Source organism: Erithacus rubecula (assembly GCF_903797595.1).
Source record: "Erithacus rubecula genome assembly, chromosome: 11".
Classification (NCBI taxonomy): Eukaryota; Metazoa; Chordata; class Aves; order Passeriformes; family Muscicapidae; genus Erithacus; species Erithacus rubecula.
In genome coordinates this window covers 11,101,666-11,124,323 of record NC_136663.1, presented here as the reverse complement: position 1 = coordinate 11,124,323, position 22,658 = coordinate 11,101,666, and the positions used below count along the sequence as shown (strand labels likewise).

At 45.4% G+C, this 22,658-nt stretch overlaps 1 protein-coding gene across 3 annotated transcripts in view; it reads left to right on the top strand.

Moving 5' to 3' along the window:
* Window positions 1-21,179, top strand: part of MB21D2 (Mab-21 domain containing 2) — a gene marked incomplete at its 5' end in the record, with an annotated part of 60,140 nt that extends 38,961 nt beyond the window's left edge. For all 3 annotated transcript variants that reach the window (XM_079315463.1, XM_079315464.1, XM_079315462.1), the window contains one exon: window positions 19,909-21,179. In XM_079315463.1, the coding sequence (XP_079171589.1) occupies window positions 19,909-21,173 (1,265 nt within the window). In that variant the 3' untranslated portion in view covers window positions 21,174-21,179. The remainder of the gene's footprint in view (window positions 1-19,908) is intronic.
* Between the last annotated feature and the right edge of the window lie 1,479 nt (window positions 21,180-22,658).

The following is a 22,658-nucleotide window of genomic DNA, read 5'->3' as shown; positions in this document are numbered from 1 at the left end:
TTTTCTGCAATGCTTCATTTCTGGCTGGTTTTGAAGATTGCATGCGGGGTAACTCTTCCCTATTGCTCACATGCACTCTTTGTTCCTGGCTGCTATTCTCTGGCTGCCTTTTCAGTGTTGGTGAAGTTACTGGTAGCTCATAATGCTGCTGTGAGAGAGCTTTATTTGTAGTGTTAGAGGGGTGGAAGTGGCAGATTTCTCTCTCTTAGCTAACCCAGTGTCTGAAAGAGGAAACAGAGAAAATAGGAATTGTTATTGCTGAAAGCAGAGGGAAATAAAAAGGGAGCTTTTATTGCTGTAGAGATCTGTCCTCTACTAGGACTGGGAGCTGGAAAACTGCACCCACAGAGTGAGACTCTTTGCATGCCCTTCAGCTGCATCTTTCATTAGGCTCTGCCAGCCCTGTGCTCAGCCCCATCCCAACCCACCTGTCTGGTCTTGTGCTCTCCCTGTACAGCTGCTTCTGCTTTCACTTGTTTCTAGGTTAAATATTGCCCCCTGAAATATGTAGTTCCCAGAGGAGGCACAGTCAATGTTAGTGAAAGGCTAAGATCTGTTTCTTTGTATTTTGGCTTGCATTTGGATTATAAAATCAGTGCAAAAGAGTGAGGGGGAGGCTGAGCCATGACACTAGAAGGAGCACAGCTCTCTTTGGTGACCTTGCATTGCCTCCAGAGAATCCTGTGTGTATGTGAAATTATGAACTCTGGGAATTGGTTATGCTGCCAACTTCATTTTGATCTTCTCTCTCTCTCTCTGAGGCTGTATTTTAACTGAGGCAGAGCTAGCAGGCAGTTAACCCCAGTGCTCCACAGTGGAGATGTGCTACCCTAGATAATAATATAGTTTCTAGCAAACTGTTGTTTGAAAGTGGTCTCCTTGGCAACTAAGTTTCTTGGCAGGGATCTGTTATCTCTGGGTAGAAGCTAAACAGAGAGCCTGAAAGGTAACCAAATGCTGGGCTCTGGCCTGGCTGCTATGTCAGACATCTTCACTGACTGAGGCAGGGAGGGTCTGTCCACATCCAGAAATAGCAAGGGACTGGGGCTCTTGGCTCCCTGTGTGCACACAGGTGGGGGGCAGATAAAATGAGTGCTCTCAAGGAGCATGGAGTTCAGAATTTTGTTTGGTCACTGTCTGTGAGCCCTGAGGGGCCCTTTGGGAGGTGAGTGATGGGGGGAAGGCTCTGGGGCTGAGTGGCTGTGCCCCTGGAGCATCAGAAGAGTGCTGAAAAAGGCCAGGACTTGGACAGATGGAGTCACAGAGATTGGAGGCAGGGGAGCCTGGCCTTGTGCCAGGCCGTGGAATGGGGTGGGCAGATGACAGTGAGGAGCTGGGGGGGTCAGAGGAGGATAATCCCCAGGCAGAGATGAAGGCTGCAGCTGTCCGTGCTGGAGCGTGGCCTTGCAGAGGTTTGCTGCTGCTGGGCTCTGGGTATCAGCAGGGATCTGGCGTCCTGAGAGCTGGGTGAAGTGGGGTGCTGACAGGCTTGTCCCCTTCCCAGGGGATGTTCTGGGACATCAGCTGAAGGTGGAGGAGCCTGAAGGTGTGCAGAGCCCTGGGCAGAGCCTCTCCTGGGCTGGTGTGGGGTTGTGAGAGCTGTCACAGTAGCTGGAAGGAAAGGCAGGATCTGGCTTTTGGATATGCTGGTGTGTGTTGCTTTAGAAGAACTGCTGAACTCAGCTTGCTTTTCTGTCCCCTTTTCCACCAAGTCACAGCCCTGCCCTGTGTGAATGCTTCTTCCAGATGCCCTAGTGGGACAAGAACTATGCTCTGGTGGGAACAATTAACTCATACTGAGTAGGGAAGCAAGCAAGGAGCCCAGCAGTAAAGCTGGGGAGCAAGTGAGGGCTCTCTGAGCTCCTGGAAGCCTCTTGCTACTGTCCCTGGCAGAGGCACCCAGACTGTGCTGCACTGCAGGACCTTGCAGGATGTGGTCCTGGGATTAAAGCCTTCCTTCTCTGCTCACTGGGGTGCTTCTAACACCTCCAGTACAAGTGTACATTGCTGCTGCTTAGCTCTGAGTCTGGAGGGAGTTTGCCTATGCAGAAGAACTGTGAAGGGATATTAGAAATCCAGCAGAGTTTGTAATGTGAAAGTGGGCACTTAGAAGGTCACAGCAAGACAGGGACCAGTGGTGGGAAAAGATGCACTGCACTCCTGCACTCCAGAGGAGGAAACTCTCTGACCAGGGAAGAGTAGACCCTGCCCTGCCATCCCTGGGGCTGCAGGCAGATTCCTTTTTGAAGTGTTTTTCCCAGAACATCACTGTCCCAGGAACAATACATGGGATCCCTCTGTCCCTTTCCCTCATTGCTGTCTCTCCATCTCCCTATATGAGATCCAGTGAGTTTTACTTCACCATTTTTTTTCTCAATGAATTTGTAGAGAGAGCTGATGCCAGCCATCCGAAGGAAAGCTTTGAGGGAATAGCAGTGAGCTGGTTTGCTAAAATTGAGGCATTCAGAAGCTGAGCTGGACTCTAAAATTAAAAACTCTTGGTGTATTTTTGTTTCTGTTCTGTTTTCTTCTACTTTTAAGTGCGACTCATCTCCTTCAGGGTATTTTTGGTTATTTGCAGCTGTGATGGATAGGACTTGCTCATTTCTTTTCATAAATTTAAGCTGAGACTTTTACTCTATCTTAGGACTCCAGAAACCTGGATTTCCAGAAAAGGACAGAAGACAAGAATCGGCAATATGGCCAAATAAAAATATTGAACATTTATCAAGCACCTCCAGCACATCTTTGCCAAATGCCTGGACTTGAATCCAGTACAAATACTTGTCTATGGCTCAGGATTTGGAGACTTAGGGAGGAACAGCTCTGTAGGTATTTGTTAGGTTGGTACATGGAGGTGATTGATGAGAATGGATCTTGTGTGTCCTAGCCAAAAATGGTTTGTAACAAAAGATAACAGTTATTTCTGTCCAGCTGGCAGGGACTGCTGAGAACTACTGTCTCAAAAGTGAAGACAGATCTCTGTCTTCCTCTTTGTGTTCAGTGGAAAGTTTGAGACGGGGCTCTGGAGCAATTCTGTGCAAAAGCTGTTGAAGCACATCCCCAGCCCTGCTTGTTCTCCTGCTGCAACTTCGGATGTGCTGGAGCAGGCACATCAAATAGTTACAAAGTGTGTGATTAAGCCCTGGGAAAGAGCAAGCCGGCAGCTTGTTTTATGTTTCCTCCCCTGTGTTTGTATGAGTCACGGAGCTGGCGGCAGTCCTGCTTTCACCTCACAGAGAGCAGAAATAAGAGTGTAAGAGCCCCACACTCATTTGCTGAAAATAGCCAGAAGCCATGCTCTTAAGATACCCAAAAGAGATTGCAACTGCTCCATTTATTGATTCCTTTTCTCTCTGCTTCAAGTTAACAGCTTTTAAAAGACATAAAATGGGAAGAGCATCCACGCTGCCAGCAGTGTGGTTGTCTGTCCCAGCCCTTGCCTCAAAGGAGTGTGTGTGTGACCTTGAAGGACAGACAGTGGGATGGTGTGTGAAGACACACATTTGAAGCAAAAGAGGAGAGGTAAAAAATATCTTCCTCTGTTATCCTGGAGGCTGCTGGCAGGTCATGCCACTGCCAGGGCAGCAGAGAGGCTGGCTCTCACCATCACACACCAACTCTGCCCTGAGCAGTCAGGGACCAAGGGGGTTTACACCCGAGCTGTGTTTGTGCAAGTCTCTAGTGGATGGCAAAATATCACCTGGGTGCCTTGCAACGGTGCCAACTCACTATCTCTTTTTTTGTTTCTCTTGTTAATCAAGTGTGATGTTAAATTTTATGCTGTCATTAAAGCTTCAGCTTCTGGAGCCAGTAGATGATGCTGTGAGAATTCCAGCTTTGTTTCTGAGCAGAAGGAAGTCAGGAAGGCACTGCTTGAGGCCAAGCAATGGACCTCGTGTTCCTTCCATGTTTCCATGGGCTAAGTCTGTGTTTCAGGTTTTGAACACGAGGGTTGGCAGAGGAGCCCCTGGTCCTAGCTGACATATTGAGAAAAGTGCTTCAGCTTGCAGGGGATACAAGGCTTGCATGATGATCACAAATTCAGCTCAGCTCAGTTGAGCAGGAGGGAAATAGGTGAGAGAGGCTGCTCTCACTTCATCCACTGGTGTGGGGAATGCAGCTGTGGTTTGGGGCTCACTGAGCCAGGGCTGTTTGTGTGCTGAGCATCTCAAGCAGGCAGGAGACTCAGACATCTCCCAGCGTTCGTCCTTCGTGCAATCCAGCGATTGCTCTTTAGCAATGCAGGCTCCCCTGAAGCCCAATCCCTGCATTTCCTCCCTGCTGTAAGCAGTCTTTGCTTCACTTGTTTCCACATTTGTTTCTTATGTTACACAAACTCTGGTCTCAAGCCTCTGAGCTGAAATACTCTGGGCTTGCAAAGCATGACTGAATTGAAGGGTCTCTGGCTCCTCTCTGCTCCATGCCCAGCTCATCTACCCTTGGCAGAATGAGCACCAGAGTTAAGGAGATCTAATGAGTGTTGCTGTTCAATGCTTGAAACCTACATGTGTCTTCTGAAGTGTCACAGTTTTGCTTTAAACCCAGACCACATCCCATTGGATTCAACAAGTATTCCTCATGGAATCTGCAAGGCTCTGTTTACCACTTTATTCATTTTTTTCTGCTTCCTCTGCTCTTTTCCAGATGTGTTCCTTTTGTCATCCCTGCTACCTTGACTTCCCCACAGGAGAGAATTTCCTCCCATGGCTCTTAAACTGGCCCTCCACTCAGCCCCCTTGCAACAAAGCCCCTGTCCCTCACACTGACTGCTGGGGCTGAGCCCTTCCCTTTTAATTGGAGTGGAATGGGAAAATAGATATGAAGATTTAGAATTATCCACTCACCTCTCTTTTCCAGACTCCTGACTGAATATGGGGTTGGGGATAAGGAGGAAAGAACATGACAGGACATCCTGCATCACTATCCAATCCTTGGAAATCAATTCCAGGCCTTGAAATGGGCTTGCTGGTGGGTTGCTTCTGGATATGGAGAAAGGTATCCCAACAGTGTCTCCTATGACAGTGTCTGAGCAGGTTCAAAGGCTGGGGAGTGTTCTGGGGTAGAGAAATACATATTTGTGTAACCTTCATTAAGGTTTTTGCTGGCCTGCAGCTACAGTGTGGGTGTGACAGTAGCTATTTAAATGCAGCTTCAGAAGGGTCTGTAGTAGACACTGTGCTCTTGCTGGGCACAGTGCTGTATTTCACACAGTGGCAGCATTACCAACACAGTGCTTGTGGTGGTAGTTTACTATTTCTGTAAACTCAAAGGGTGCTTGGGTTTGTTCCTTTGATGTTCCCTCATCCCAGATGTGTTCTGTGCAGATGTGTTGCCAGATGTTCACAGCTATCTGTTAAAGCACACACATTTAAGGCTGCATTAAAGGCACCCACTTCCCACTCTGGATTCCTTCACTGACCCATAACTCAGCTGTCACATGGGCAGGTTGATGGATCTTGGTCCTACAGGTGGAGCCATGCTGTAACCTTTTCTGCAGCACATCACTCATAGAGGAGGGTCTGTATTTTAAATCTCTAGAAGTCACACTGACAGAATAGAAATACAGCTTTTCTGACTAAGAAGCTGGCTTTGGCTTCCTTTGTCTCTGCTATTTAAGTGCATTTTAAATTGATTTAGTTCAGAAATTTTATACACTAGATTAAAACATGCAAACATGACTTTACTACAGTTCTGTTGTTTTTTTCTTAATGCTTTCTGCTTGTCCCCCATTTCCAGATAGACTCTCTATTTATTGCCCTGAAACAGTTCCAAAATCCCACCCTTCAAATACACATGAGTGTATGTGCATTCCTAAACGATCCCCTTTGCATTTAATTTTGAACGCTCCTAGATTGCTTTTTTTTTGTATTCACTATGTTCTGAGGAGGAAAATAAATAAGGGAAACTGATTAGTTAGATGTTGACTTCACATTCAATCTGACTCTCTGGAGGGCTCTGTCTTTAAACTGAAGTTTCTGGTTCCACTAAACACAAGAACTGCTCCTGGTCAGCTCTGTGCTTACTGAGAGTTTACTTGTTTTTTGATGAAAACATAGAAAATCTAATTTTTGAACTAAATTTACCTGCAATGATTCATTCCCTTTTCATAACTTATCAAAATGCATTAGCAATAAATTCTTGACAGCGCTTCTATAAACAGCAGTTGTTCTTTGAAGCCGTGGTGCTCACTGCCTGCTCAGTTGTGCTGCTGTGCAAAGTGGCATAAATACTCAAAGAGAAACGACACAAAAGGAGCTGTGTACAGATGGCTTAGGCAAAATGCTGGCCTTTCCCTTCAGCCGTCACAAGCTGGAAATCTGGCATTAAATAGGATTTGCAGGCAGGTTTGGTGTCTATCGTCCGGCTTATCCCCTCCAAAGTCGAGTCTCGCTCCCCCCCGTGCACTGTTTGCTGCCGGAGGGCTCCTGGTGTAAAGGATGGAGCCGGCGCGGTTTGGTACCTGGTGTCACAGCTGTGATTGTGTCACGGTGAGCCCTGTGGGGCGGTGGGAGGGACGCTGCTGTGTGTGTGTGTGTGTCCGTGTCCGTGTCCGTGCCTTGCCGCGGGGCGGCGGGAGATGCCCGCGGCGCGTCCCGGGCGCGGCTCTGCGCGCACAGCGGAGCGCTCCTGCCATCTGCTGCCGGGCACCGCGGGTGACAACCGCCGGGGCTCCAGGAGCAGCCCCTCGGGTTAGCTTAAAACAGCGAAGCGGTTAAAGCAGATAAACTTGATAAAAAGGTTATTTATTGCAAAGCGCATCAATCTCAAAAGCACAAATAAAAGCAATGGCAAAAAGGAAATGGCAAAAGCAAATGGCTAAAAGCCCTGGCAAAAGCACCAACTCTTCCCAATACAAACTATAGGATCTTTCCAACAAGCTAAGACACAAACTCGGATCACCACTCCTCAACCTATTAGAATTCTAGGACCACCACTCCTTAACCTATTAGAATTCTAGGACCACCACTCCTTAACCTATTAGAATTCTAGTTTCTTAGCACACTAGGTTACGTATAGACTACGCATACGACCTATCTTGTTGTATCTGAAAAATGTAAGCAATGTTCTTGCTATGGCTCTCTTATGTCTAAGTGCTGTCTACAACTAGGTCCTGGAGCCTCTGAAAACATCAGTATGTTTTTCAGCCTTCACTAGAACTCTCACTTCCACTCTGGTATTTGAACCTTTTACTTACTAAAAGCACTAGAGCTCATACTAAAATTTGCTGACTTACTTATCCTAAAACTTAAACTTACACTAAAACTTACACTTAAACTTCTACTTTATGTGTGAGTGGCTCAATATACTTCAATTCATCCAAAGGATTTAATTCAATCCCTGCACTCTGATTTCTCTCTGAAGAATTCAGAGAGACCCCTGACTTCAACAATGGAGCCTCCCTGCTTTCCTGGCCCCTCCTGGACAATGTGAGCATCCCCACAGTAAGGCAGAGTGCTTCCTGCCTTCTCCTGAAGGGTAACTGCCAGGAAAGTTTGAAATATGTCAGGAAGATTAATCCACAAACACTAGAGGGCTATGTCCCAAAAGGAGTAACAAAATATCACCTGGGTGCCTTGCAACGGTGCCAACTCAGAATCTCTTTTTTTGGTTCTCTTGTTAATCAAGTGTGATGTTAAATTTTATGCTGTCATTAAAGCTTCAGCTTCTGGAGCCAGTAGATGATGCTGTGAGAATTCCAGCTTTGTTTCTGAGCAGAAGGAAGTCAGGAAGGCACTGCTTGGGGACAAGCAATGGACCTCATGTTCCTTCCATGTTTCCATAGGCTAAGTCTGTGTTTCAGGTTTTGAACATGAGGATTGGCAGAGGAGCCCCTGATCCCAGCTGGCATGTTGGGAAAAGCAGAAGTGCTTCAGCTTGCAGGGCATGCAAGGCTTGTGTGATGATCACAAATTCAACTCAGCTCAGTTGAGCAGGAGGGGAAATAGGTGAGAGAGGCCATGAGGCATTTCCCTGGGGTCTCTCAAATTTTTGGAGGATGCAGCCTCCTTTTTATCCTAATTTCCCAGCTGCATGTCACTCTCTCTTTCCACTTTGGCTGAGGTACCTGAGAGGTACAGACTTCCCAGAACACCTAATACCTGAAACCTCCTTCTAATGTATACCTCCTCTTTTCCTTTTTTCAATCAGTGGAACCTATGGAATTTATGGTTCTTCCCATTGTTTCTTTCATCTCTCAGTATCTGACTTAATTTATCAGCAGACTAACAGTTCTTTTGTAAGGACAAATCCCTCTTCCTTTCATCAATTAGTGGAATCTTTCCCATTGTTTCTTTTATCTCTCAATATCTAGCTTTATTTAGCAGCAGACCCATAGATTTTTTGTAAAGACAAATCCCTCATTCCTTTCAGATTTAAAGCTCAATATGGTGATCTAAAGAACCAGCAGCAAACTAGAATGTCTTCAGCTTGGGAAAGCAGAGATGTTTTAGCAGCATTGTGATTTCATGAGCCATCTCTCTGGGAAGGGGTAAAGTGCTGCTTCTTCCTCAGCCACAAAGTTCTGTGGAATATTTCTTACTTAATTTCTGAATACTCAGTATAATTTGGGGCAGGTGTTGTGTCTTAGCAACAAAATTTTTGCAGGGTCCTCCTAGTGATGCCCCTGTCTATAGGCAGAGGATGCCAGTAACTGTTTAGGAGCTGACTTACTTCTGCCCTCCTCTGGGCTGTGCCTGAGGGTAAGAGCTGGCTGATCCCTGAGCTTAACTAGGAAGTGCCCCAAACTCCATCAAGTCGGGAAGAAAATCTGAAAGGTCTTTTTACACTCCTCTCTGTGGGTTGCTTGTGAGACAAGGAGAATAGTGCAGTTCAGATCTTGGGCCAGCCCATCACCCAAGGCAGGTCTCCCTGAGCACAAGTAGAACAATATCAGCCAGAGCAGCAGCACAGCTCAGTGTACGATTTGTGCTTTGGTGATGATTGGCTTCAGCTACAAAACAGTGATTTTCTGCCTCTGCCAGCCCCTTCCTGAAGTGCAGCCAGGAACAAACAAGTAGGATTGTGCTCAGATTTCTGCTGGGTATGAGTTGTACATCAGTTCTCTCTGACTTCAGGGACCAGCATCCCTGTTACAGGACCAGCTCACACCCTTGTATTCCTGCTTCTACCTCATGCAATTAATTCTGAGGACAGTGTTAGCAAATTTAGGAGGTCTGTAATCTTCTTTTTTTGTCTGTTAATCACAGTGTGGGGACCAGCTGTCAGTGGGAAACCAGCAAGCACTGTGTTATCCATTGCTTTCTGTGTAGCCAGACTGTATTCAAACAATACCCATCTCTGTGTGCTGGGAGGTGTTTTCATGCAAGGCATAGCAGGCCTTGCAGGAGCTGGATATCCACAGGGGAATTTTACAAGGTATTTTCACAGTAGCATCTATAAAATACAGGTGAGATTTCTAATTACTGAATCTGTTTGAAGGATCTGTGTTCTCCATATACCTGCCTCTTCTAAGCAGAATTTTTTATCATCATTTGTGAGTAAAACTTTTTAGCATTTCTCATGATTGTATGTATAAGGGAACTTGTAGGGTTAAAATTCCAGATTATGCACTGTATAAGACAATAAAGAAGGTAATTCGATTTTTGAAAGAAACTCCAAATGCGGGTTGGAAAATGCTACCACTATATTGTGGTTTTTCCTTAAGGCATATTATTAGAGTTATGAGGTTCTCTGTTAAATAGAGTGTAAACAAAGCATTTCTAGTTCTCACATTTTCAGGGGAAAGCTAAGTGAGCTAACTGAATTTTCTATTCTATTGTATTCTATTTCTATTGGATTTTGAACAGTAGTTGCCTTTCCTCTCTTGTCCTTGCAAAAATGTCTGGGGAAAATGAAACTGGGAAGACATTGTGATTTTATGGCATTTATGTATGTTTGGGCTGAGGATACTGCTTCCTAAAACATGGGGGCATTGGTGAATGGGATTCTGCTCACCTGAGCTTTCAGAGTCAGGAGGGTGAAGCAGCCCTGACAGGAGATGAGATCTGAAGAATGAGCTTTGATTGTCATCACCTTTCCATTACTAGAAGACTTTGAGATCCTGCTTTGTGAGGTCTTTTGCATATGTTTCTGTCAGTTTCTGGACCAAATCTTGCTCATGCCATTATTCCATTAGATTTTTAGATGAGACATTACTTTGGGACTAGGCTATTGGTGGGGACAGCTTCCTGGAACATACTTTGCGAATTTTATATTTGATCAGCAACAATTTTGCTTTCTCCTCCCTTCTTCACCTTGCAATGTAGCTTTCATCCTGATGAGCCAAGAAATCATCAGGCCTTTCTTTAAATAAATGTGTGTGTGCGGCTTTATTTCATTCCGGGTAAGCACAAAAAGCCTTTGCAACAGATGTGGTTGTTGTCTTGGAATTTCTCCTAGGGAGCAGAGTGGGTAAAATGGAATGGGAGTTCTGTGCAAAGGGCATTTCAAGCCCTGTTCCTGGTAACAGAGATTTGCTTCAAAAATACAGCCCTCATCTCACTGCAAATGCTTTCAAAACATCAGCCAGTGAGCACTGCCAGCCCCACCAGCTCCTCCTTCCCAGCAGCCAACCCACACCTTACACTGGAAGGAGGGTGCAATGTCTGGATCTTCCAGGGCCACCTGGCAATGTAACTTCTTACTGTTCCCTTCTTAGGGTGACTGCAATTCACCTTTGCTGTCCGTGCCAAAATGACAGTGGCATTTTACTGCATACCTTCACATAAGGTGGTCCAGGTTCTACCCTGCTGTAGCAGTGGTTGCTCTTTCCTTTCTCTTTTACTCTAATTATTCAGTTCTATGCTTCCTGGCTGCTGCCTGTGCTGCAGGGATGAGAGATCCTTGACAGCTGCTGGGGCTGTGGGCTTGGTGCTTGATGGAGATTGAATCCACACAGTGCTTCCTGCTGTGCTCTCTGACAGATGACAGTGCTCAGCTGCAAAAAATAAAAAGGCTGTAAAATCTGAGATTTTGGTTAGAAACTTCTGCTGGCTTTTGTGTGCTGTCAAATATGACCTCTGCAGGATGAAGCTGAAGCAGGATGGTAGGAACAATAGGACATGGACAGGCAAGTTTGAAGGGTTTAGGTTTTCCTCTGCCTGTCTCCTATGGGAAGCAAGGAGAAATGCTCTTGAAATTTCCATTCACCTCAGGAGAGCTGCTCTGTTTTCTGCTAACAAAAAATTTGGCCTGTATTAACTTCTCCTGGTGATGTGGATGAAGAGGAATTGTGCATGAATGTCAAAGCCAACCATCAGTTTTCATACAGCTGATGCTTTACATGGGGGTTTGACAAAAGCATCTCCTCTAGGTGACTTGATCCAGCTCCACATGGCTTTGACCATGTTCTCAGTGGTGGGTGGAAAGTTGGTTAATACTGCAGGAAAGTTTGCTCTTAGCTTCAGGATCTCAGAAACAGCTGTACTGTTTAAGCCTTTTGGATTTCAGCACTCTCTGACAAGGATCTGCATTCCCTGCCTCATCTTGCTAGTCCAATCCATGCTCACAAGCAGGGACGGAGAAAAAATTATATTGTGCTTCTGGCATTGGTTGTCTCAGCCATATTTGGCCTATCTGTCTCATCTTCTCCCAGTGTTTGGATACCAGATTTGTCCACTCTGTACAGGTGGAGTCCAGTGAATTCCAAGGGCTGGAGAGAAGATTCAGTTCATGTCATTTCTCCATTACTTGCCTCAGAAAGGCTTCTGAAGACACCTGCTCTCCTTCTGTATTCAGAGAACTCAGGATTTCCAGCACTCTCTTGGTGCTTGGCTGGTTTCCTGGAATCATCCTTCATTCCCTCTTTTTCTGACCTGTCCCTTTGTATAAACCTAAATAGATTTAGTTATTGGTAGTTTAAGAGAATGAAAGCAACTGAAAGAGATGCCATTCTGATCATGTCATTGACCCCAGGAGTTTTTTAAGGGAAAATCAAGGACATGAATTACAATTGTGGTTATTCATCAACTCCCTGATGGCTGTTAGTCACCATGTGTACTCCACATATAAGCTTAGCATTTCTGGATGATTTAGTGAAGAATTGTGGAGTCAAGGACAAATCTCCTGCTGCTCTGCAGCAAGGCAGAGCTGTTATTACAGAAAAGGCAGGCCCTGAAGATGGGCAGTGTTAGCTCAGGCCCAGTTCATAAGGAATGGTGCTGTGATTTGTCTTGGCTGTGACTTATCTTTGTAGAAAACAGCTACTAAAGGAACAGAAAGCAAGCTGGTAATTTAGCAGCTGGGGAGAGAATTTCTGGTGTGTTGTAAGCAGGAGGATTGCTAGAACAGCTCAAAGTGTATTTACAGTGGTGGCTCTTATGTTATTTAGAGGATGTAAGGCAGAGGTGGCATTCCTCTGTGCACAGCCCACTGGCACCAGAACATAAAGTGGTGTGGCAGCTTAGCCCTTTCAGGATGGGCAAAAGATACCAGACAGCAACTGAGAGCACAAAACCATCCCAGAGGAGGCCAAAGTGCTTTTGCAACCTTGGAGTCAAGTTCTGCCTGATATATACTTGTGCCCCTGTGGCTGACTGGGGTGAGAGGAGAATGTGTTCCCAGGTCTGGAAGGGAATGGCTTTGCTCATCAGTGGAGAGCTGCCACGTGCTTTCTGTGAGAGGCACCTGGTGCTGACTCTTAGCTTAGGATGAGAGCCTGAGGGAGGCTGGGCACTTTGTTCCCCTGGGCAGTCTCCAAAACCTTACCCTGTCCTACTTCCACGGTTCTTTTGCAGTGTCAGCAGCCCCCCTTGTAAAGTGATGTCATTGGTGTTGGCTTTTGCAAGGGGAACATCCTGAAGGTGAAATAAAATTTTGGTGAGGAGGACTCTGTTACATTGAGTAAACCAGCAGTGGAGTGGGGCTAATTTAGCAAGCAAGGCTGCTGAGGTATTTCCCAGAGGACTGTGAAGGCATTCACCCAGAAGTCACCTTTTCATGTGCCAGGCAGTGTTGACCATCTCGTTTCACTTGAGTGTAGCAATACCAAGGCCCACACAATTGCAGATCAGGACATTTGGCTAAGCAAAGTTTAAATAAGTTGTCATTTTCAACGTGGAGGAAAGATGACTGATGAAGCTGTGTAAGATCTTCAGTGATCTATGGAAGGTGCCACGGTTAGGTGATTTTCTTCATTTCCTAGCAAGCTAGCAAAAGGAAATCCTTTTGACATATGTGCTTTGTGAAACAGTGCTGCAAGGCACTGACTATAACAGAAATATTACTGATTTACAAAGCAATGAGAGACATTCCAAGCAGATAAGTCTGTCAGTGCTATTAAAGATAAAGCTGCAAATACTGCCTCTGGTTTGGAAAACAGCAAAGCCAGAGAATGCTTGGAGATTGCAGAGGGAAAATTGTTATGCTGTACTTCTCTTGCTCTTAATGCTCTTCTGAAAGCCCTCAGCAGCAGTTGCCTGAGCCAGGATGCTCCAGTAGATGGACTTGTTATGTACCACACTGAGATTCTTCTGCTCTTGTAAGGATCTCAGTAACAATGAGGGGACTAGGAAAAACAAGGGCAGAACAGCCTCTCCTGCAAGCTGCATGTTTGCACTCAAGATGCTCAACCTGGTTTGTGCCCACTGCTGTTACCTTGTGAGCAGATCCAAGACAGGAATCCTGGTGAGTCTCTCCCAGTAACATCTTGCTGAATATTTAGCAGTGCCCCGTAGGGGTGTGAGCAGAAATGGCCCATCTAGACCCTTTATAGCCCTTGCCAAATGTGCACTCTCAGTCCCAGAGGGTGGAACTGTTAAAACAATCTGTCCCCTGGCATGTTTTTTCTCTGGGATTGCAGTTCCAGGATAGATGGCATCTTGTGCCATTTCCAAAGGGAATTTCATGTCTTATGCACATTTGGAAATATGGACACCGTATGGACACAGTGTGCAGTGTTAACTGGGGTGTAGCAGCAGGCTGTTCTTATAGCTATCCTCTCTGTCCCCTCTTCCTTCTGTTATGTTTGTCAGCTGCTCTCAGACCTCATCACCCACATTTTTCAGACCCTAGAGCACCCCTTTGGCTTGCACTTCATATTCCATGTAGGCTTTCACCTTTCATCACTCCTATCTTAGTTTGGCTAATATGACTCTGGAGATAAGACTCTGGAATAAGCAGACTGGCATGCTGGAAACCCAGCATCAGTTTGGAGCTGACTCTCAAACTCTTCCTGCCCAGAGCAGAGGTGCACAGCAATGCAGGGCCTCCCTCTGAAAATGCTGTTTGCTGCTCTGAGAGCAATCTGGTCCTGTTGTGGTGTCTGAGCCCTGACTGATTTAACCAAGTAGACCACTACAGAAACACTGCTGCTGCTTTTGGTGCCAGAGTGGATTTAGATGTTTGTGACAGCACCACTCTACAGTCTCACCCTTTGAATCTGGGCTCTCTGTTTTCTTTTTTTTTTTCCCTGCTGGCACCATGAAACACCCCTTTCCATTGCCAAACAGGATTTCAGCTAGGTGGGTAGCTTCCATCAGGACACATGAAAACTGGAAAAAAACTGGGACACTACTTTTAAGATTGTTTTTAAAGAAGACTTTGGAGAAAGAAGCTGATTTCTTTTACGAGGGGGTGCTGTCTCCCTGCGGTGTGTTCTGTCACCATGTCACAAGATTTCTAAAAGGAGCAGAATCAGTAGGACACTGGTGTATCAGTCTGCAAGGAGCAGCTTCCTTCGCTCACATCCCATATTTGACTAAACTGCTATCACATGGTTCAGTCTCCCCACTCCTCTCCCACCCCCTGCCTGCTTCCGCCAACAGTCCTCTCAAAATGTGCTTTGTAACTAAAGACTCCCCTAAAGAGCTGACTCTTCCAGTTCTCTGCGTAACAAAAACTTGTGCTGCTCATAAATAGATTTGCAATTACCAAGGGAAACAGAAGAATCTGTGCAGTCCAGATGCATCAGAGCAGCTTCTCATCCTGTCTTAAAGAAGCCTCTGAAATTCAACATGTATTGCTCAGGCATAGCTGGGAGACCTCTGCAGAAATCTTTCATTTGAGCAACATTCCTGTACTGCAGGATCTGCTGTTTGCAGCAGGATTCTCAAGGAACCTCAGAGTCCCTGTCTAGTGTCTTTGCAAAAAATGGCAGAAGCTCTTTGTATTTTTGACTAGCCTGGAGTTTAATGTATTTCTTATAGCAGTTGTGGGTAAGAATTGCCTGGCCAGCATGAGAGATCCTGAGCTTTCAAATTAGTTTCCTGCTTATAGCATCTGGTGTGTGGTTAGTGCTGTCTGAGCAGTTCCAACCACTGTCTGATCATCCAGGTCAGACTCCCTTAGGTCTTGGGACTTACAGAATGGTAATAATTTCATATAGAAGAAAAAAGGCATTCTCAAGGTTATGCATCAAACCTGTGAAGAAAAATCTAGAGGCCTGACTCTAGATGCATGCTGAGTCCTGTGGAAGGATTAAGCAGTAGAAAAGAGGGAGGCAGTAGGATATGAGTGGTCCTTAGCTTTCCCTATAGAACAGATCACATGAATAAGGAAGATCCCTTCTATATATCTTCTCCCTAGGCTGCCAGGGAACTCCAGAGGGCATACACCAGTTAGTGCCTGAGTCTGGCCTGACTCCCAAAAGAATTCCTGTAATACATTTCTTCTCTGTGCAAGGCTCTGCTGATTCTCATCTGTGGAACCTTTCTGAGCACCCCATTGCTCCTTTCACCACTCTCTAGTTCCACATAGCAAAAGCCTCCCTGAATTCAGTGACTGCCCTGAGCATCACCCCATTCAGTTTGCTGAGACCAAGTCAGACTAACAGAACAGCATCTTGGTTTGCCTGTGTTTCCTTTTGGTAGCAATGGTTGCACATCTGAAGCATCAGGGAGAAAGACTTCTAGGAGGAGCCCAAAATTAGGAAATGCATATGTTAGAAATAAGTTTTTATGTCATATTTTTCTTGTGATCAGTTTCTTCAAAGACAAATCTGTGTGTTCCTCCTTATTTACAAAAAGGTAGTCATGAAATAGCAGTGTATCCCAACACACACTGCAATGGTCATGAAATCAGTTCATCTGAAATTCTGTAATGGATGGATAGCATCTTTGCATTGCCTGGGTTTCTTTGTTTGCTTTATTTATTTTTTTTTCCTGATGGGAAGAATTGTCTCTGTATCATCTACATCAAAGTCACAGTTCATTCAAGGATGTATCCCAAATGTAGGTGTTATATAATATAAAAAAACTCCTTTCTCTGTTTTTATTCTCTTTGTATCTTAGTGCTTGAAGTAGAAATAAATTCTTTTTTTCTTACACTGAAGAAACAACAAAGGAATGAAGTTCTGTTGGTAGAACTCACTTGTTCACCTGTGTTCCTCTGAATTCATCTTTAGTAAACCAAGCCTGGCCTACAGGTGGTGCTCCTGACTCTTACAATCCTTGCCTTTCTCATGCTTGCAAGCATTCTTACATGTTAGAATGCCAAATTTAATAGCTTGGGAAGATCTTAACTCAGTTACATGTCTAGAAGAACAGAACACCTTTAAGGTGCTTTAGAAAGAAGTGGTAACTGTACACCAGTCTCTCAATTAGCTTTGCCAAACAACCTTTCCAGTGTCACACAAGGTACTACTGCAAATTATGTGTTTTGGCTGCCAGCAGCAAGAGGCTTCTTAAGCATCAGTGAACCTACTTTTATACCATGAGAGCTGGTCCTTCAGCTGAATTTTTTTGTGTGTGTTTGACCCCACAAATTCTGCTTTGCTCTTTACAGACAATTCCAAAGGGCTTCTATAAATTTCATTAGTTTTTCTGTGACCCCTATTGACTCCTCCTCCCAGGTGTTCTGGGACTGAGGTGAGAAGAACAGAATTCAAATGACCCACTGGTGCTATTAAGTACTTGGGTTGAGTACCAGTCTGGGTATTTTTCTTTGTATTTGCACTTCCATGCTTGCTGAACTGGAGTGCCTACTTCTGTGGTACATTCATGGGTTGTGGAAACTTGGGATGAAAGCTTTGTGACAGGGTAGTGTGTTCCACACAGTGTTGGCTGATGAGATTCCTTGAAATCCCTTCACATTTTAAATAGATTTGTGATCAAGTGGGACAGTTTGAAGACACTGCAAACCCCTAAAGCCTTAGGTAATCCTGAATTTGGCCAGCTCAACTATTTATAGAGGACTCTATGCCTATTCTAAATATATGTTCCTCAAGGGGACCTTATCTCAATTCCCTGCTCCACCACTTCAGTTGGATCAGCAATGCTGCTGTGATCTGTTAGCAAAAATTCCTTCTCTTGCTCTGTGGCAGAGCTGCAGATGTTGCTGGTTTGGGACCTGAAGGGGAGATTCTGTGCCAAGCAGAGCTCAAGGGTTTGAATTTAAACTGCAGCCAGCATGGCAGGTGCTGCAGATCACCATCCTGAGTGGGAAATTTTGGGTGAGTGTGGAGGCAGGGTGGGCCATCAGACCCCTCCATATTGTGAATAGCTGTGCTGCCCCACAGTAAGGGCCAGTAGTACTTTAATCTTTGGGGAAAAAAATAATTGCTCCCTGTCCCTATGATGTGATTCATCCAGACTTTACATCATGGGTACTGGACTGAACTTAAAACAGAGGTGTAAAGCACTAAGGCTGCTTGCACTGGTTCAAGGACAGGATTCAGAGGCAGTGTGTCAGTAGTGTCTGCAGAAGTCACATCAATTTAGGTACCCATTAGAAAACCCTTTCTGGGTACAGCAAAAGAGTGACTGCTACTTATTTGGCCTCTGGGATAGAGAAACCTGTGCAAGACTGCTGCTCCACAGATCAGGGTAACACAGCTCACTGTGTGTCTAAGCCTCAGAAAATGTTTTTGAGGTTGACAGAAGCTTTTCTTAGTTATTACCCTTTGAGGATGAACAGGGCAGCATGTGGCAAGATCGCAGAATGGGATTAGCTCAGGATTTAGCAGGAAGAGTTTCTTAGCACTCCTTTAGAGCTATTGCCTTCTATTGCAGCCCCTGGAGCTGCATGAAATGGAAGGGGTTATGTCCTTGCCTGCCTGGCAGGAAAATTATCCCAGCTCAATGCAGCAAAATGGAGTGGGTCCAGTGCTTTTGAAAGGAATGGAACAGGTAAAGTGTATTTAACAAGGAATTTCCCATGGGGGGTTTCAGGTACACTGAATATTGCCCCAAGATGCATTCTGCTTCACACAGAGGCCTCTTCCTACAATCTCCTTGGCTTTTCCAAGGAGTCAGTGTCCACAGAGCTTTAGATTTTGCTCTGGTCATGGCTTGCCTGTATGCATGCAGATAGCATTTCCCTGTTGCTATCCTAGCATGCAGAAAGGACAGGTGAGTCTCTCTGAAAGCACTGCAGTGCCTCTCAGCCTAGTACAGCCCTCAGTGCCTTGGGGTGCTGCTGCTCTCTGCCAGGGTGAGCCACTCAGTACAGGCAGTGTCTGTGATCCTACAGGGATGCATTACCTCAGGAAAGGCTCTGCACTTACTGGGCCTATGACAGGATGGGTGCTCAGACTCTAGTGTTGATCATTTGTGTTTCAATAAAAAAACATTCCTAATGTGTCTGCCTGTGATTTCTGGGCTGACAGAGTGACTGGCAGCTTTCTGGCTCACTCTCTTATGCCTCTGGCTACTTATTCCCACTGCTGTCTCTCTAAGACTGGCTTCCTTTTAATGGAAGTTGTCCATTTGCCCATTCTTGATGTAAACAGACCGTATTGCCTTTCAGGAGCTGGAGTCAGTAATGCATGCCAGCAGAAACTAGTGCATTTGTACTTGTAAGGAATAAATATCTATCCCTTTTGCAGTGCTTATAACAGCTTCAGCATCTCATTCAGAATCACTGGCCTTTGTTCCCTCATGGCTGAGGTGTGGTGGCTGAATTGAGGCTGGGAAGCAACCAAAAGCATTTCACCACAAGAGGAACACCAGCAGTGAAACAGCCCAGAAAGCAGGAGCAGACTGCAGAGCAGTTGAAGTGCAGAGCTCAATTTTAAGCCTAATTTGAACACTGAATGATGTGCTAATATCTCAGCTTCTGTGTAGTGTCTCTGCTCAGTCTGCTGTTCGTGTTCTATGGACACAGTATAGTGGGGTGTATATATAGAATTCCTGGTGAAAAGCTGGCTTTGTGCAACTGGTACAGGCACTGCAGGGTGACTGTCATGTCTGGTTTTGGTGATGAAAAGAAAAAATTGTCTTCATGTCTGTGTTCTGGGTAGCTGATCAGATATTTTATATCATTGCAGCCTGAAGAGCCAACTTCAGAGCTGACTTCTCTAATTGCCTGATCATTTAACCTGGTCCATTCACCCATAAGAGAAGGATGCATTTCTTTTGTTCATGTTGCCTTGTTCATCAGTAAATGCAAAGCAGATTGTAAAATCAGACCTGCTTGAACTAACATTTGTAGCTATTAATTCACTCATGAACAAACCAACTCCCTGATGCTCGTCCAGCTTTTTTCTACACCAAAGAGAAAAGAAGAACAGTGAGAGCAGTCAATTAATATTCTCTTTTCTCTATGGAGTGCTGATGAAATATTTGGATACTGTGGAAATGAAAGTCAATATGGTGAAAAACTGGTTTAGAAGGTGTTTAAAAAGTTAAACTTAGTCTTGGAAGTAACTTTGCTGTGTTTCACCAGAGGCCTTGGCTTTTTTCCATTGCTTGCCGTGTGATGTTTAGGATGGAATTCACTCATTCCCAGGAATGCAGGGAAGGTCATTCAGGTCTTCCTGAATTCAGTCAGATGAGACCAAAGGTTGTTTGAGTGCTGGGCCTGATGTATATTTTTTGCCACACCAAAAGTGATAGATACCTCTGGTTGCTTTTTTCCCCTGCCGGACACGGAATGTGTTTTAATCCTGGACATGGACTGTGTTTTAATCCTGGCTAAATCCTGGATCTGTTCGGCTTTTTTAAAAATGACTTCTCTGTTTGTCTTTTCCAGGCATGGTTCAGAAACTCGACCAGAAGCTGCCTGTAGCCAACGAGTACCTGCTGCTGTCCGGCGGCGTGCGGGAGGGCGTGGTGGACATCGACCTGGACGAGCTGAACGTTTACGCCCGGGGCACAGACTATGACATGGACTTCACGCTGCTGGTGCCCGCGCTGAAGCTGCACGACCGCAACCAGCCGGTGACGCTGGACATGCGCCACTCGGCCCTGTGCCACTCCTGGCTGAGCCTGCGCCTCTTCGACGAAGGCACCATCAGCAAGTGGAAGGACTGCTGCACAATCGTGGACCATATCAACGGAGCTACCAATTACTTCTTCTCCCCAACGAAAGTTGCGGACTGGTTCTATGAATCCATTAGCATCGTCCTCTCTGAGATCCAGAAAAAGCCTCAACGAGGGATGCCAAAGGTGGAGAAGGTAGAAAAGAACGGGACTATCATATCCATTATTTTGGGAGTGGGCAGCAGCCGCATGCTGTATGACATTGTCCCTGTGGTGTCCTTCAAAGGCTGGCCAGCTGTGGCACAGAGCTGGCTGATGGAGAACCACTTCTGGGACGGGAAGATCACGGAGGAGGAAGTCATAAGTGGATTTTACTTAGTGCCTGCGTGTTCCTACAAGGGGAAGAAGGACAATGAATGGAGGCTGTCGTTTGCCAGGAGTGAAGTGCAGCTGAAAAAGTGCATCTCCAGCAGCCTCATGCAAGCCTACCAGGCCTGCAAAGCCATCATCATCAAACTGCTGTCCCGCCCCAAAGCCATTAGTCCATATCACCTGCGGAGCATGATGCTGTGGGCTTGTGACAGGCTGCCAGCCAGCTACCTGGCCCAGGAGGATTACGCCGCCCATTTCCTCCTGGGCCTCATTGACGATCTGCAGCACTGCTTGGTCAACAAGATGTGCCCTAACTACTTCATCCCGCAGTGCAACATGCTGGAGCACCTGTCGGAGGACACGGTGATGCTGCACGCGCGGAAGCTGTCCTCGGTGCGCTCCGACCCCGCCGAGCACCTGCGGACTGCCATCGAGCACGTCAAGGCGGCCAACAGGCTGACGCTGGAGCTGCAGCGGCGCGGCAGCACCACCAGCATCCCCTCCCCGCAGTCCGACGGCGGCGACCCCAGCCAGCCCGACGACCGCTTAGCCAAAAAGCTGCAGCAGCTAGTGACTGAGAACCCCGGCAAGTCCATCTCAGTCTTCATTAATCCAGATGATGTCACGAGGCCCCACTTCAGAATTGATGATAAATTTTTCTGAGCTTTCGTCAGTGGGTTTTTTTTTGGGATTTTTTATTTGTTTTGTTTTTTAAAACTCTTGCAGTGTGTAGGTTTTTTCATTTGGTTTTCCTTGATGACTTAGTCTCTTGATTTTTGCATATCCAGCATAGATTGGATCTGTTGAGAACAATCTGAATAAATTATAAATCCTGGTTCTGCAGGACGGTGCAGATTTTGGAACAGTATATTACTATTTCATATGCTGCTTTGTTTTTTTTCACCCTGCCCCATTGTCTGTGAGTAGTTTCTAACGAAGGGCCTGCATCATAAACACAAGCCACAGTGTAATGTCGGGTTTTTTTCCAAGCTTCCATAATTTATGTAACGTTGTTGGGCCGGGAGAAAGGACAACTCACCTTCTGTTGCTTCAGAAATTAACTTTTTTTTCCATGAGCTTCCATCACCCTAAAGAAATGAGGAGAGACTGGGTTGGAAAGCACTACTGGTAATTTGATGAGGCCAAATCTACTGAGCTGAAGCCCAGTTCATCTGTTCTTCACATTTCTGATACTAGGGGAGAAAGCTGATTTTAAAGATGATGATGCAGCTTTTTGGGGAAAGAGTTGTTTCTGTTTTCATCTACTTTTTGAATGTAATTGTTCATTAATTGGACCTTGTACAGTCCAGAGGGTTGTTTCTGCTGCTTTTCCATGCGGAATAAGGTTATGGAATGTTAGTTTTAGTGTGTGTAATTATTCAAAGCCTTATTTAAATTCTATTAAAGAACATACCATTTTAAATGTAATTGCACTAATGAAATCTCTGCCATTACCTCAGTCCCACTGTTTGTGTTTCTTTCATGAATTAGCATCTGTTATTAGGTCTCAATATTGCTGATTGCTTGAGGCCACTCAGGTCTCATGGTTTCAGGTGATTTCTTGATTGTCTTTTGTAAAAGACTTCCTTGTTAGCCCGGCTATGTGTGAGCAGTCAGAGTTTTGCATTGGCACATTTCTTTGGATGCGTATTGTGTGTTGCAGTGCATATTGCATTAATATGTATTGCATGTTGTTGAAACAGGTTTACCATTAGATAAGGATGTAATGCTAAAGCAGTGGTATGTGCAAAGTGAATCAGCCAGACCTCGAGCAAAGGAGCTACCTTGCTTCTCTAATGCATGTATTAGGCCTGATCCTTTCTGGCAGTTACCATTCCCTGGACTCCTGAGAACTTTCTGACTCACCCTGGGACATGGGAGATCTTACTCCGGTCTCATGTTTGCAAAAATTGTGTTTGTATGTAAACTTGTGGTGCAACAGTAGCCTTGAAAAACACATACACTTATTTTCTGTGTGTAGGGTAAGATGTATGGTAACAAGGGTTAGTCTGAGCCAAAAATAATTCCAAGAGTTCAAGGATAGAGTGACTTATTGTGGCTGGCTGGCCAGTGACTGATATTTAGGCCTTAAATCAGCAATTTGGGCTTACTGATTATCCCAGAGATGCTGTTCTGATCCAAACTTGA